Source organism: Trachemys scripta, chromosome 6 (assembly GCF_013100865.1).
Source record: "Trachemys scripta elegans isolate TJP31775 chromosome 6, CAS_Tse_1.0, whole genome shotgun sequence".
NCBI classification, from domain to species: domain Eukaryota; kingdom Metazoa; phylum Chordata; order Testudines; family Emydidae; genus Trachemys; species Trachemys scripta.
Genome location: NC_048303.1, coordinates 117,286,462 through 117,299,711, shown reverse-complemented (window position 1 = coordinate 117,299,711; position 13,250 = coordinate 117,286,462). Strand labels below are relative to the sequence as shown.

At 45.3% G+C, this 13,250-nt stretch overlaps 1 protein-coding gene across 5 annotated transcripts in view; it reads right to left on the bottom strand.

The window, feature by feature from the left end:
* Positions 1–9,253: 9,253 nt before the first annotated feature.
* The window catches only part of RNF20 (ring finger protein 20), a 22,491-nt gene continuing 18,494 nt past the window's right edge, over positions 9,254–13,250 (bottom strand). For all 5 annotated transcript variants that reach the window (XM_034773900.1, XM_034773901.1, XM_034773903.1 and 2 more), the window contains 4 exons: positions 12,540–12,665; positions 11,269–11,409; positions 10,713–10,814; positions 9,254–10,466 (listed from right to left, as the gene is read on the bottom strand). In XM_034773900.1, coding sequence (XP_034629791.1) covers positions 10,290–10,466; positions 10,713–10,814; positions 11,269–11,409; positions 12,540–12,665 — 546 coding nt within the window. In that variant the 3' untranslated portion in view covers positions 9,254–10,289. The remainder of the gene's footprint in view (positions 10,467–10,712; positions 10,815–11,268; positions 11,410–12,539; positions 12,666–13,250) is intronic.

The following is a 13,250-nucleotide window of genomic DNA, read 5'->3' as shown; positions in this document are numbered from 1 at the left end:
GCAGCTCGTGTCCCTTGTTGGGGGGGGGGAGTGGGAGAGAGAGAGAGAGAGAAAGTAAAGGACCTGATGCCCATTTACAATAAGGCCCCTAAGGGACTGCACCGTGAGTACCAGAGCAGCGTCAAGGAACCTTAGCGTAAGAGAGAATCAGACCTGTCATTTTAAGGGAATTTATTATGAACGCATCTCTCTGAAATGGTTTGCTTCTTGGATTTTGACGATGGGGAGAAGTAGTTTAAGCTATTCAGCAACTAAATAGATAGTACATCAGCCTAAGTGATAGTGCCATCAAATAATCTTTATCTAAACAGGATTTCTATTAACTTTTAAATAATGCTTGACCACACACCCTTTGGGACAACAGCCTGTGTGATGTAGACAATGTTTTTAATGTCTTATTTAGTACAGGCCATGGCAGCCCAAGAACCGATGGATTATTCCCAGTGCACAGCACATCCAGAAGTGGATGGATTCTAATCATCTCATACCTGGCTAGCATTCAGTCTTTTTGCAAAGTAAGCTGTAATTATAGATCTTAACCTAAGTATGCTTTTTCAAGCCTTTCTTTGAATGACAGATATTTTGGGAGGCAGTGGGGGTAGGTGGTCCTTGATTAAGATGCTGCTTTGGTGGGCTGAACTCAAGTTGATGTGCCTACAGTCAATCAAACCAGTGGCTGATATTATATTTAACATTTATATTAGGCCTGATTTTCTGCTGTTTAGTCAGCCGCTGTTAATTCAGAGTAGCAGTGCCATAGAGAAATCAGGCCCACTGGCCCTGATCCTGCAATGATCTCTATATGAGAAGACCCTTCATCTGCCCAGAACTTCACAGGGCTCCATGTGCAAGCGGAGTGCTTTAGATGTGCAAGGAGTGGCAGCTCAGCTGTCCCCACTCAAGGAATTGGGGGTAAATCAGTCAGAGTTTGACCACTGACTTCAATGGTGTGAGTGTGAGCAAAGTTAGGCTAACTGAGTGCTTTTGAAAAATCCCACTATAGACGACAAAGTTCTTCAGGACAGGGATTGACTTCTCAAAGGGTGGGATTTCTGGAACTGTTAGCAGCCACAGTTCCAACTGTAGGAAGTGGGAGACACGGGTAACCAGCATCTCTGAAAATCAGGCCTTACCTAAATAAAAACAAATGAGGGATGGGGGAAAGGAGGCAAGCAAAGCAACTGAAGTGATTTATCACACATCACAGCATGACCACGCTCAGTGTCACGTGGTCTTACCTTTTAAGCAAACCACACTGTTTCCTTATTTTGCAAAAGAGACAACTGGAAAAGGAAGGGTAGAAGCCATCATGGTGACATGAGGAGAAATTTTGTTCTACCTAGGCTAGTGACTAGGAATATTTTAATTGAGGGGGCACAGTGAAGCTGTCGGTGTAGGATCAGGGCCTTATTTACTTTCACCACTGAAACTATGTAGGTTAATGTTTGCACATCCATCAGCTCCAATAGCGGTCAGCTTGTCTTTCTAGTTCTTATACACTAATACGCTGCTGAAAATCTTTGGGTTAACAGCAGTGCAGACTGGCGCTGGCTGAAAGATTCCATCAAGGCTGTTTTGACAGAAAACTGTATTTTTCAATTAAACAAAATCTGGGGGGGAAGGGGGGAGGAAGTCTGCTTTCTGCTGTAAACTTCACATTTGTGCAAAACACCACCCACACCTATACATGCATGCACACCCTGAAGTTTCAGCCAAAACCTGAAAAAACTTTATTCAGAAATGCTCCTGGGATTTGTACTTCAGCTGCTTCAAGTGCCCATTCTCCTCTATGGGCCAGGTCACCCTGACGGATTGTATCTCCCATGATGCTCTGCAGTGGCTCATCAAGAGGTAACACCATGGTGCATCATGGTACATGTAGTCTGGCCAGGGACCCCATCCCTAGAGGTGAATGGTAACATGAGGCCCCAAACAACTCCTCATAGGAGAGACCATGATGGCATTTCCAAAATAAAGCTTTTGGTTGTCAGTTTTTCCACACTCACAAAAAAAAAAGAAACCCTTGCACAACGTTCTATAGAAAAGGTCCTCATTTTCCAACCAGTCCTCTTAGAGAAACATTTAGACATTTTAAAAAACATTAATAGGAAAAAAAAACCAAAGGCGAACAGAAATGCTTTTGAAATAATTGCATCCTGACTGCTATTTAAATTGCTAAGAGCCAGCACGTGATCCTGACTAGAATCTCACCCAGGTTCCGACTCCCGTGAGAGCTGCTCACATTGCAGGTGAAGGAACAGCTTCTGCAAATCTACTCCTTACCCCGCCACAGGGATGGGTGGGGAGGGGGTTGAGCCTTGGGTTTTTCCCACCTCTGCAAGCTGCTAGCCCGTGTGGCTACGTCAGCATACAGAAGGAAGTACTCTGCACGAGATATAGAGCTGGCGCAGGTTACTTCCCCACCAGAGCAAGGTGAGAACCAGGGACCAGACTGCGACTTGTACAGTCGCGGGGTAAAATGTTCAGAAGCGCCTAAGTCACTTAAGTTCTTAAGTCCCATTTCCAAAAGTGACTTAGGCACCTTCTGCTCAATGAAAGTCAATAAGAATTAAACTTCTAAGTCAATTCTGAATGTGGGACTTAAGAACCTAAGCCATGTGGGTGTTTTAGCCAATGTTGCCCAAAGTCTGGTTCCTGGACTGCTCAGTGCAACTGCACTTTACTCAGGGCTTATGGCAAAGCCCCAGTTTACCCCACAATCATTAAGACCCAGATCCTGCTACTGCTGAAGCCGACGGTAACACTCCAATTGAATGGGAGCAGTTAGGCCAATGCTGAGCAGATCTGAAACTCCCACCCGTAATTCATAATATTAGGCTGTGTCGCAGACAGAGATATTAGCCCTAAACTGCCAATATCCCTTTAAGAGTGAGCTTGGAACAAGGGGATCGTAAGTGGAAGAAGAAAGGTGGCAGCTGAGTCTAATTAAATTGCTTCTTCCCCCACTTGGATTACTTGGGCCATTGTCCTTGAGATGGGAGGGGAGTGTTTTCCCCAATAGAGATTGAGGATTTCGTCTCAGGGCACGTTTTCCCCCAAAAATAATTCCAGGCAGCTGACTGGTGCCTGCAGCGATAGAAGCAGCTGCCTGAGACGTGGCTAGGGTTCAAAGGCAGTTCAGGACTCTATGCGGCATAGCATTCCCAGGGTTTGAAAATGTCAGCCATGCTGAATGCACAGGCAAGAGGTGATCAGAATGACAATCCCTTCGCTGAGACCTGTGTTTCGAATGCAGACAGGTGCACTTTGGAGAAAACACATGAGATGCTGAAGCCATTTTAGTCTAACCATCGGAGCAATAAGGGAGTAGAGTAGAAGTGACAGGGAATTCAAGCTTTGATTAAAAGGTGTCACAATTTCTGGGTTAACTGAACCTGTATTGCCCCTCCATGTTCCCGTGAGGGCACCCACTTTAGGTTTCAGGCTCCCAGCTATCATCTCTCTTAGGCAGAGACCCACGTCCCTCTCCCTCCTGACTGGGCTCTAAATGCTGTACAGCCACCTGTCTTGTACTGGGATACTGCCGAAAAGGCCAGAACTGTGCTTTGTTTTCTCTCTGAAGTCTATTAACAGTATTGCCAGCAGTAACAAGGTACCACAGTTCTTTCTAAGCAAGCACATTTATTCTTAAGGTAAAAGCATTATAGGAAAAAAAAACACATTTAAACACACACAAAAGATACCAGGAGTCGTCTTATGGGGTTTTAGTCGGTCAAAGTTTTTCCAACCGTTCTAAGAGGTTGGGAGCCCAACCTCTTGGGCAGAAGGTCCTGGCTGTCGCTGAATCACAAAGAAGGCCCTGATTCAGTTTAAACCCAGCCTTTTTACACCAAAAGCCTTTTCTTTGTCTGTTGGAAAACCCAGTTTGAACTAGTATATACAAGCCTCCCCAGGGGATGGTACTTCTTTGGAAGTGTTTATGACCTAAGTGATTCACTTTAACCACCAACACCCCTCGACCTGTTTTTGGTTGAGAGGCTGTGGTAAACTCCCCCCTGTGATTGCATACAATCCCTGTCTCATGGTGCTACATAAACAGTTCATATGCTGAATACAACATGGCCCCCAAAGACATTGCAGCAGCTTGCAATATCTGCCACAGAGCCCTGTTCTGTAAAGCATTCCACTGAAAGATCAATCTGTTCCTCATTGCCCAGTGAGTTTATTAAATGATTACAACAGAAATGGAGACACGTCTCCTCTGAGCATATCGCAGTACATAACAAATGCATAAACCAAGGGTTCACCATCACAGCACAGACCAATAGTCCAGTTAATCTAGGACCCTGCCTCTGCCAACGGCCAGTACTGGATTATTCATAAATGGTTTTAACTAAAAAAACTCTTACATAGCTAATTGTGCATTATTATATTTGTCTTTGGGGAGTTGGGAGCGGAATTCTTTGTGACCCCACCTAGTGATCACCACAGTGCCCTGAAGCATCAGAGTTGTTAGCAGATAGAAAGTTCGCCGAGCTGGTGTCACTCCATACAATTATTATTCATAGATAGAAATTTGTAATTGTTTTCTTTTAAATCTTGTCAAGTATCAGCAGGGTAGCCGTGTTAGTCTGGATCTGTAAAAAGCAACAGAGGGTCCTATGGCACCTTACAGACTAACAGATGTATTGGAGCATAAGCTTTCATGGGTGAATGCCCACTTCGTCAGACGCATGTATTCACCCACAAAAGCTTATGCTCCAATACATCTGTTAGTCTGTAAGGTGCCACAGGACTTTTTGTGTATCATGCATACATGTTCAGCTCTATTTTCAGACAGAACAGAATAAACTGGTTTTTCTAGATCACAACTCTCTTCTGGGCAGGATTGAAATGTACAACTGTGTGTCATAGGTCCTATACTGCCAGCAGAAATTCCCATATTTTTATTTGTATAATGTTTGTATTGCAGTAGCACCTAGAAGCCACAGATCTAGACTAGGACCCAATGTGCTAGGTACTGTACATCCACAGAACAAAAAGCCAGTCTCTGCCTCAAAGAGTTTACAACCCATGTTCAAGTGGTAGTAGCTGTGTTTTGGGAGCAAGAGGTTCTGAAATCTATCCCTGCTGTGGCTATGAAGTTCTGAGCAACCATTGTGGGCACTCAAGTGACAACTCTGCCCAAAAGATGGCCATGGAGTTATGATGCTTTTCATTACTCTCTCCAAACTGTTTGCTGCTAAGTAATGGGAAAAACTGCAGTTAGAAAGGTGTAGAAATGCAAGAATTAGGAAAGTCTGTATCCACCTATTTATACATCCTTGGAGAGAGAGAGGTACTAATCTCTCCCCTGCAATTCCTTGCAAAATGATAACTTTTCTAGTTTTGTTGCGTCTGACGAAGTGGGCATTCACCCACGAAAGCTTATGCTCCAATACATCTGTTAGTCTTAAAGGTGCCACAGGACCCTATGTTGCTTTTTAAATCTTGGTAAGCTGTTTGCCTCAGAAGCGCCACAAGTCACCACAGAGTTTGTGCAAAGCAGCATTTATTTCAAAACACAAGGCTCATGTTTTCTAAGCTGTCGGCACCAGAACATAAGCTTCCTTTCAGCTGTTCACGGGCTCTCCCTGCATGGACAGAACTCCTGCTGCTAGCAAGGGGTGTGCCACGCAGACCGGCAGAGAAAAACAGAAGAGGGGAGATCCAGTCTGTGGATCTGAGTGCAGGGTTGTTGGCTCCAGGCTCCAATATGAAGCAAAAAGAAAATCTAACTACCCGTGAATTGACTTTCTGCCCATTGGCTGGAGTCTGTAGGACTAAGATGTGCCCTTCTTCACATTTTGCAGAGCAAGACAGCTGCCACACAGAATCATAAATTTTATACCAACATAGCAGCCTAGGCTTAGTAGGAGAAAAGCTGGGGTAGCAACAAGAGAGGCAGGATGAGCAAATGGTCAGGGTGCTTATACATGACTCAGGAGATTTGAGTTCAAGTCGCTGCTCAGCTAGAGATTTCCCATGTGATCTTGAGCAAGTCACTTAGTCTGCCTGTGAAGCAAGACTGCCCTAACTTCACACAGGGGCCTGAGGATGAATGTATTAAAGAGCATGAGGTGCGTTGAGACACTGGGGGGGGGGGGGGGGGAGGGGGGAAATAAGTACCATGGAAACAGTCCTAGTCAATTTCTTCTCTCGCTAACAAGAAAAGATCCTAATGAAAGGCAGGAACTGGGGAAAAGCGGGAGCTTATTTAAAATATAGTTATTAAAGCTAGTCAGAAAATGCCAATTATTTCTCTCACTTCAAAAAAAAATGTCAAAACTTCTGACCAACAATGGCTGTTTTTCAAACATTAAAAATGTTGTGTTGTGACCACACACACACCCTACGCCCCAGGCAGGTATGTGTTTTACTTATTGACACAGTTGCCTTCGCTAGGAGGCAGTATGATCTAGTGGATAAAGCACTGGACTGGGACTCAGGGGACCTGACGCACTGCTGGGTGACATGAGGCAAATCATTTTCCCTATCTGTGCCTCAGTTTCCCCATCCGTAAAATAGGGTTAATGATACTAACCTCCTTTGTAAAAGGCTTTGAAATCTATGGATGAAAAGCCCTAAATAGGAGATGATATCTTTCTTACTCGCTATAGTGTAGCTTTCCAGTCTCCTTTAAACTGGGGGTGTCAGAAAAATGACTGCACCAAAATAACATATGTTCCCTTTGAGTCTTTGAGCCATATTTTCTTACTTTACTTGTGTTAGCACTGCAGAGCCACCTTTCATACAAACAGGGAGACGGAGTCTATTGAATCTCACGCATTATATCTAACTTTTGTCTGCAAATACTTTCTCGCTCATGCGGATATAAAAACACAGCTCAGTGGGCAGATCTCAGATTGAGTTTGTAGTGCTGGGTCTTAGAAAGATCATGCTGACTTGGAAGCAGAACAATTTTGATACAGAAGCCATAAAAGCAAGACTAAATACATACATACACACACACACACACACACACTTTTCAGTCACTTCCATAACTCCGACTTAACTCTAGACACTTTTACTTGCATCAGAACTCTACTTCACAGACAGACTTTTTTAAACCTCACTTTGAAAATGTTAATCTCCCTGAGGGAAAGTGTTTCCAAACCTTTAGAGTGAAACAAACCCGGATAGTTTCAAATACCCTGCTTTGTTCCAATCATCAGAGCCAGAAGCTACCAGTACATACATCAGCAACTCCTACACAGTGATTTTTAAAACCCCAAAAAAAACTTTTTTTTTTTAAATGACATGGCTCAAGAGATTGGGAATGGGATAGGGAGCTTTACAGCTCTGTGTTGTCAGTTCAAACCTGTCCTCCCCTGGTTGTGACAGTAAGTTTGTTGCTAGGAGTTGTTCAATAAAATACACACAGACCATTGGTGATTTCAGCCCAGGTGTCTATATCACAAACAACACTTTCATAACTGATATTCCTAAGCCTCCTCTTCTGCAAGTCTCAGCAGAGAAGCCAGGCATCGTACAGGCAAAGGATGGTGGAGGGAAGGAAGGTTGGACTTCGAACGTAAGCTCCTTGGGGCAGGTACCATCTTTTTGTTCTGTGTTTGTACAGCACCTAGCCCAGTGGGGCCACAACTGCATCTCCTACACGCTATGGTAATACAAATAAACAACAACTTGTGGTTTGGAGCACAGCAGCTTTTTTTCATCGCTGCCACAGACTGAGAGCTTAAGCAAGTCACTGTCTCAGTTACCCCCTTTGACACTTTTTTTCCCTACTAATAAAGCTATGAGATTTCATTCATTAACATTTATAAGTGCTTTGAGATGGAGGATGCTATAGAAATACAAAGGTGTATTGAGAACCCTCACATTAAGATTGAAATACAATAGTGGAGTAAAAGCTTACACTGCCCCAACTAATGATTTAACTAGTCTGTGAAAAAACAGAGGAGGTCAGATTCTCCGGCTGTCATTCCAGCACCTTTCAAGAAGGCTAAAGCTGCAAAATAATTGTTTATTAGCCTGTAGAAGTAGACTCACCACTGGTGTGCCCCCAGTGTCTAGGCATGGTGTAGTAAGGTCCTTCTCTACTGCCGCCTGCTGGCAGCTGCTCCAGCTCTGCAAGGGTCTGCCTCTTCCTATGTGTCTGCCCTCTGGTCGGTCACTGAAGTATCAGCACTCCCAGGGTAACAGAAAATGCAACAAAACATAGTTCCGCAGTCTCAAGCCGAGTCTTTGGCATGACTCCTGACTCATTAGTCCTTCCAGTCCCGGTGTCTGGGGTCTTTGCTATGGGCTGGTAGGAGAACCCAGCCAGTCTCTTCTCTGGGTTTGAGACCAGGGACCCTGTATTATGCAGGTAAGGTCTGGCTACTCAGACCCCCTGCTTCCGTCCTGGGTAACTTCCTACCATGGTCATCTGCAGGCTTCCCCACCAGCCCCTTCATGGGTTCACTGTGAATCTACAGTCCTCTCAGGCTGCCTGCAGGACCATGTGCAGGATTCCTCTCTGGAGTTCTCCAACAAATCCCAAACCAAAAATATAAACTTAAATCACTTCCACCTTCCTCAGGCTGGACCCCAGGGCTGTCTCCCTACAGTCTTGTCCCTATTTTGAAAACCACCAGAGGAGCTAAATCCCCTCTTCTTGTGGCTTTTCCCCAATACTTCTCTCCCCTCATTTCAATCAGCCCATTTGCAAAAGCAGGAACTCACAGCCTCCTCTCTGCTGGGCCCCACCCTAACTGAGCTTTTCTCAATCCTTGTAAAGCAACCTGACTCCTTTCCAGGTGGACCTGATAACTGACCTACTTAACTCCCCTCCAGGTGCCAGCAGGAGGGATAATTGAGCTCTCAGGCACCTGGTACAGCTCTCAGAACCAGTGTGGGGTTTACACCCCCTCACTAACTATATTAAGAAGTGAAGTGAATTATGGAACCACCCTATCACTTCCAAAGACATAGGGTTCAAATGCTAACTTTGGGGGTCAGTGGTAAAACAAGAGTAAGGTGATTACATCTTAGCAAAATTCCTGCTCAAGTTAGCTCAACAGACTATCCCTGCTGAAGGAAGCCCAGGCGCCAGGGTAACAGGATAGGAGCGAGGGGGCACTGGCACGGTAAAAGGTAACGAGAGGAGAAAGAACTGCTCTTTCTGCTGTGGAAGCCAAGAGCTTTTTTAAAAGAAGTGGTTTCAATGACTGGATTAGGGCTTTTTAAAGTTCATCTTGCACCGGGAGCAAGAATTAAAATCTACTCACAGGCAAGAAAAACAGCGAAACAAATGGAACCACAGTTTTTATTGGAGTTTGTGTAGTACAAGAATAGTCCTTGCGGCAAAGCTGCACCAAAGTAACCACTACAAATCGTCTTCTGGAAAATGAGGACAATGCTAGTGAGGCCCCAGCCAGGTGGGAGGGGACAGAAAAGTGTCCATCTTTCATCCAGACCAAATGGGGCTCATCAATGGAATGCTATTCTGGAGGATTCTCCTGTCCGTCTCTCTCCTTCCTGATATTAAGGTGTGTGCAGCATGCCTTTGGATTGGGAAGGCATCATGCTCTCAGCTGCCCCAGCTTCCTCTACGGCTCTCCTTGCAGATTCTGGCCCTGAATCAGAAAAGTACTTAACCACGTGCCTAACTTTAAGCATACGAGTCTTCCCACTGAAGTCAACAGTACATGTGCTTAAGTTCCCTTCTGCCTCGGGGCCTTTAACATGTAGGCTATTCACGCTGAACAAGCCTACAAGAATAAAAACCTAGGTGTGCTGCCCAGCCCTCACAAGCACCCCTACAAAAACAATCACCAGCACACAAACACACAGAGAGGGACATTTCTAGGAAGGACACAAAATTTCCCACCTTCCAAGGGGTTTGTTGTAAGCAGGGGAAAAGGTTTTAATAGAAAACAATTTGTTTTACCCTAACATCGTCCATTTAATACCCAAGGCTATTTCAAGGCCTCAGGCTCATCTCTATTCTGCCATGGGCAATTCCCATCACACCTGGGGTTAGGGTTGAGTTAGGCTTTATTATTCCACAGCAGCAACCCCGACTCAGCAGTGTGGAGGGGGTGAGTGGGAATGACCACTGTGGGGTGGAGGTCCCATCAAGATGGAAGGGAAAGGCAGAAAGGAAGAGAAGATGAGCAGAGATCCGAAACCTGCCTCTCCCCCCTCCCTAACCCCGGGTCACTTGTTCTGGAAGAGAACATGGGTTGGTGGAGAAGCAGTGACTGTCGTGCTGGTGACAGACAATCAGAGAAAGGGGCTGGGTGGTCGGCGGAAGCGATGCCTTTGTCTCTCCGTGACGAGACTCATCCGATGTAGATCCGATGGAAGTCATTGGCACCAAAGGCAGCATTACACTTGGGGCACTTGCGCTGCCGGGTGTCGTAGCGCGTCTTCACACACTCAAAGCAGAAGACGTGAAAGCACTTGGTGAGCACAGCATCCTTCTTACGCATGTTGCAGCAGGGACAGGTCAGACGCGCCTGCAGGAGAAAAATGCAGTGGTGAGAGTCTAAGCTACCACACGCGACAGACCTTTCAGGTGCCCCAAGTGGACAATACACCACCATGGGAAGCAGACTTTACCTTCTGTCCTAGGAGAAGGTGGTTCCTCCAGCTCAGAGCTGGCCTTCGCTGACAGAACACAGCTAGGGAAGGCCAGTACTGAATGAAGACTAAACCCTTTGGCTAGGAAAGAGTAAACAGGGGAGAGTGACAGAGTTTCTCACCTTGTAATCCTTGATCTCCTCCATCAAGATCTCATCACAGTTGGGCACCATATCGGGTTTCTTTGTGGTCTCCAACTTCCTACGCAACCTGGAGATGTCCTCCTGCAGGAGGATAAGAGACCAACAAATAAATTATTGGAGCCATTTCTCCAGAGAGCTTGTGCTTCAAGGGTACAGAACTGGGGCCCTTAAAGTACATGGTAAAATACACCGATGCTGTGCTTCCAACCCCCTCTTCCCAGTGCACTGTACAACAGCCTTTCACAAGTAGAAAGCGATTAGATTAGATCTGTACTGGAATATTGTCAGATCTCAAACTGGGCCAAGCCACAGGGGCTGAGTGCAGAAGGTTGGGGAAGTGAAAAAAAGGACACAGGCAGGGGCCAAAATGACTTATGGATGGAGCTTGAAACAAAATGAAGTTGAAAAAACCTGGAGAGCAGAGAGAATGGGGGGAGGGGCAGTATGATATGGACCCTTTTGAAGTTTCACTCTGGCAGGCAGAGGCAGACTGACTAGAGATGGAGAGTGAGGGGCTGTGGTATATGGCACGTACCTGAGCCCGTTTGAAGTTGAACATATCCTTCTCTTTAGTCACACTGTTCTCCACAATCTCATCCTGAAAGTCATGTAGTTTCTTTTGAGCCAGCTCTAATTGTGCTTTGAGATCATCTGCAAGCTGGGCTGCATCCATTGCCTGTCGAAGGAGATGGCCATAGGATCATAGATATTGGAGATGGAAAAAACCTAGAAAAATCTTCCAGTCCCAATCCCTGCCCGCCCAAGACTGTGCCCTACAGTACTTTCAGGGTTTTCCCTCCAGTCTAGTTTTAGAAGATCCAAGCAAAGTGATTTACAGGACTTCCCTTGAGGGCCTGCTCAACAACCTAAGATTTCATTGTCAACAAGTTCTTGACAGTCAGCCTAAACTTTCCCTTTCTTAGTTTAATTCTTTAGTGAGATACACAGAGTAGGACGAATGACCCTCCTTGGTGTTTATACCCTTCAAATATGTGTAGCCTATGTCCCCAGGGTCCTGTAGCTCCTGGCTCTATTACCTTGTAGCTATTTTGCGACTGTTCTGTTATTTAAACCAGACAGAGAACTACCACAATCACTCTTTTTCCTTTTCTGAAGACCAGTCCCTCATTTGCTTTGCTCTAGTCTTCCAGCACCCCACTAGCTGTCCATGATTTTTTTTTTTAAATTTGTCAGTGGATCAATAAATCATTTAGCTAAATTCCCTTCATACCATAGGATGCGACATCCAGAACAGCTGACTGTTGGTTACAAAGGGATACTTTTATCTTCCTTAACAGTTGTTCAGATTTCTTTCCAATATTTTTCTTGACAAGAGATTTAGAAAGGAGGGTAGAATCAGCGATACCAGTCCATCTAATTCCACTCCTTATTAACAGACCACCTTTTTTTCATTGCCCCTAGATATATTAGTTAAAACCTCACTCATTACTCTGAAGTCGTTATGTTTTTTTACTGTCTTTATCTTTTCTCTGTAGGCCTTAACAGACCCTGATCATATTCATTTGGCTGCCTCCTCTTTTTCCATTTGCAGTATAGTTTTCCTTTTACCCTCAGCTCTCTTCTCAGTCTTTCATGAAACCACTTTGATTGCTCTCGTTCCTTGCATTCTTTATCAGTCTATTGTGCCTTAATTAGAACATTAGTTGGTATTCCTCTGCCTTCTGCCACAATGGTGTAATGACATGGAATACCAAAACCCATCAGAGAAATCCAGTGCTAGCAGCCTTGCATACCTGCCACAGGATGAAGAACACTCAACCTTGTGAGCCAAGGATTCATGCTCACCTTGCGTTTGTTCATCTCCAGCGCCTGGGTTCGGAGGCCTAGCTCCTTCTCTCCAGTGCCTATATTGCTCTGTAGCAGGTGTTCCTTTTCCTCCAGCTTCCGCACAACCTGTAACTGAGCATCCACCTTCCAAACGGGAAGGGTGGTGGAAGGGAGAGAAACATTTAGAACGTGTCCTGTTGATATTTTGTTTTTGAATTTTCTCCTCCTTCCCAGGTCACAACTCCCATAACTATATGCTGCAACCATCACATTTCCCTGTCACTGCGTTTTCTCTCCTCCCACTCCTACAACCCCACTTCTCTCTCTCAGGTTGCAGACACATGGACAATCAACAGAGGTCAAACTATACATTCAACCAAGGGGACATCTTCCCCCAGCTCCGAGGTGAACCTTTCTAAACCCAGCAATCAAAGACCAATAACTGGTTGTTAAACATATATATCCCTCTCCTTTGGAAGAGCACTTAGTGGAATCATTCAAAAGCAAGGGACATTTCCATGTAGGCTACAAGAAGAGGGCTGTGGGAGGGGACAGCACCTAGGAGCACCTTTTCTCATGTGATTAAAAATCCCTCACCTTTTCCTTCTCCCAGCCCTAGGTAGTGGTGAACCTCTCTCTGAGGAATTTCACATTTACACACACTCTCTCATTGCATAGCTCAAACAGTGGGGTGTGCTCCCTGGCGGGGGGGGGGGGGGGGGGGGGGGG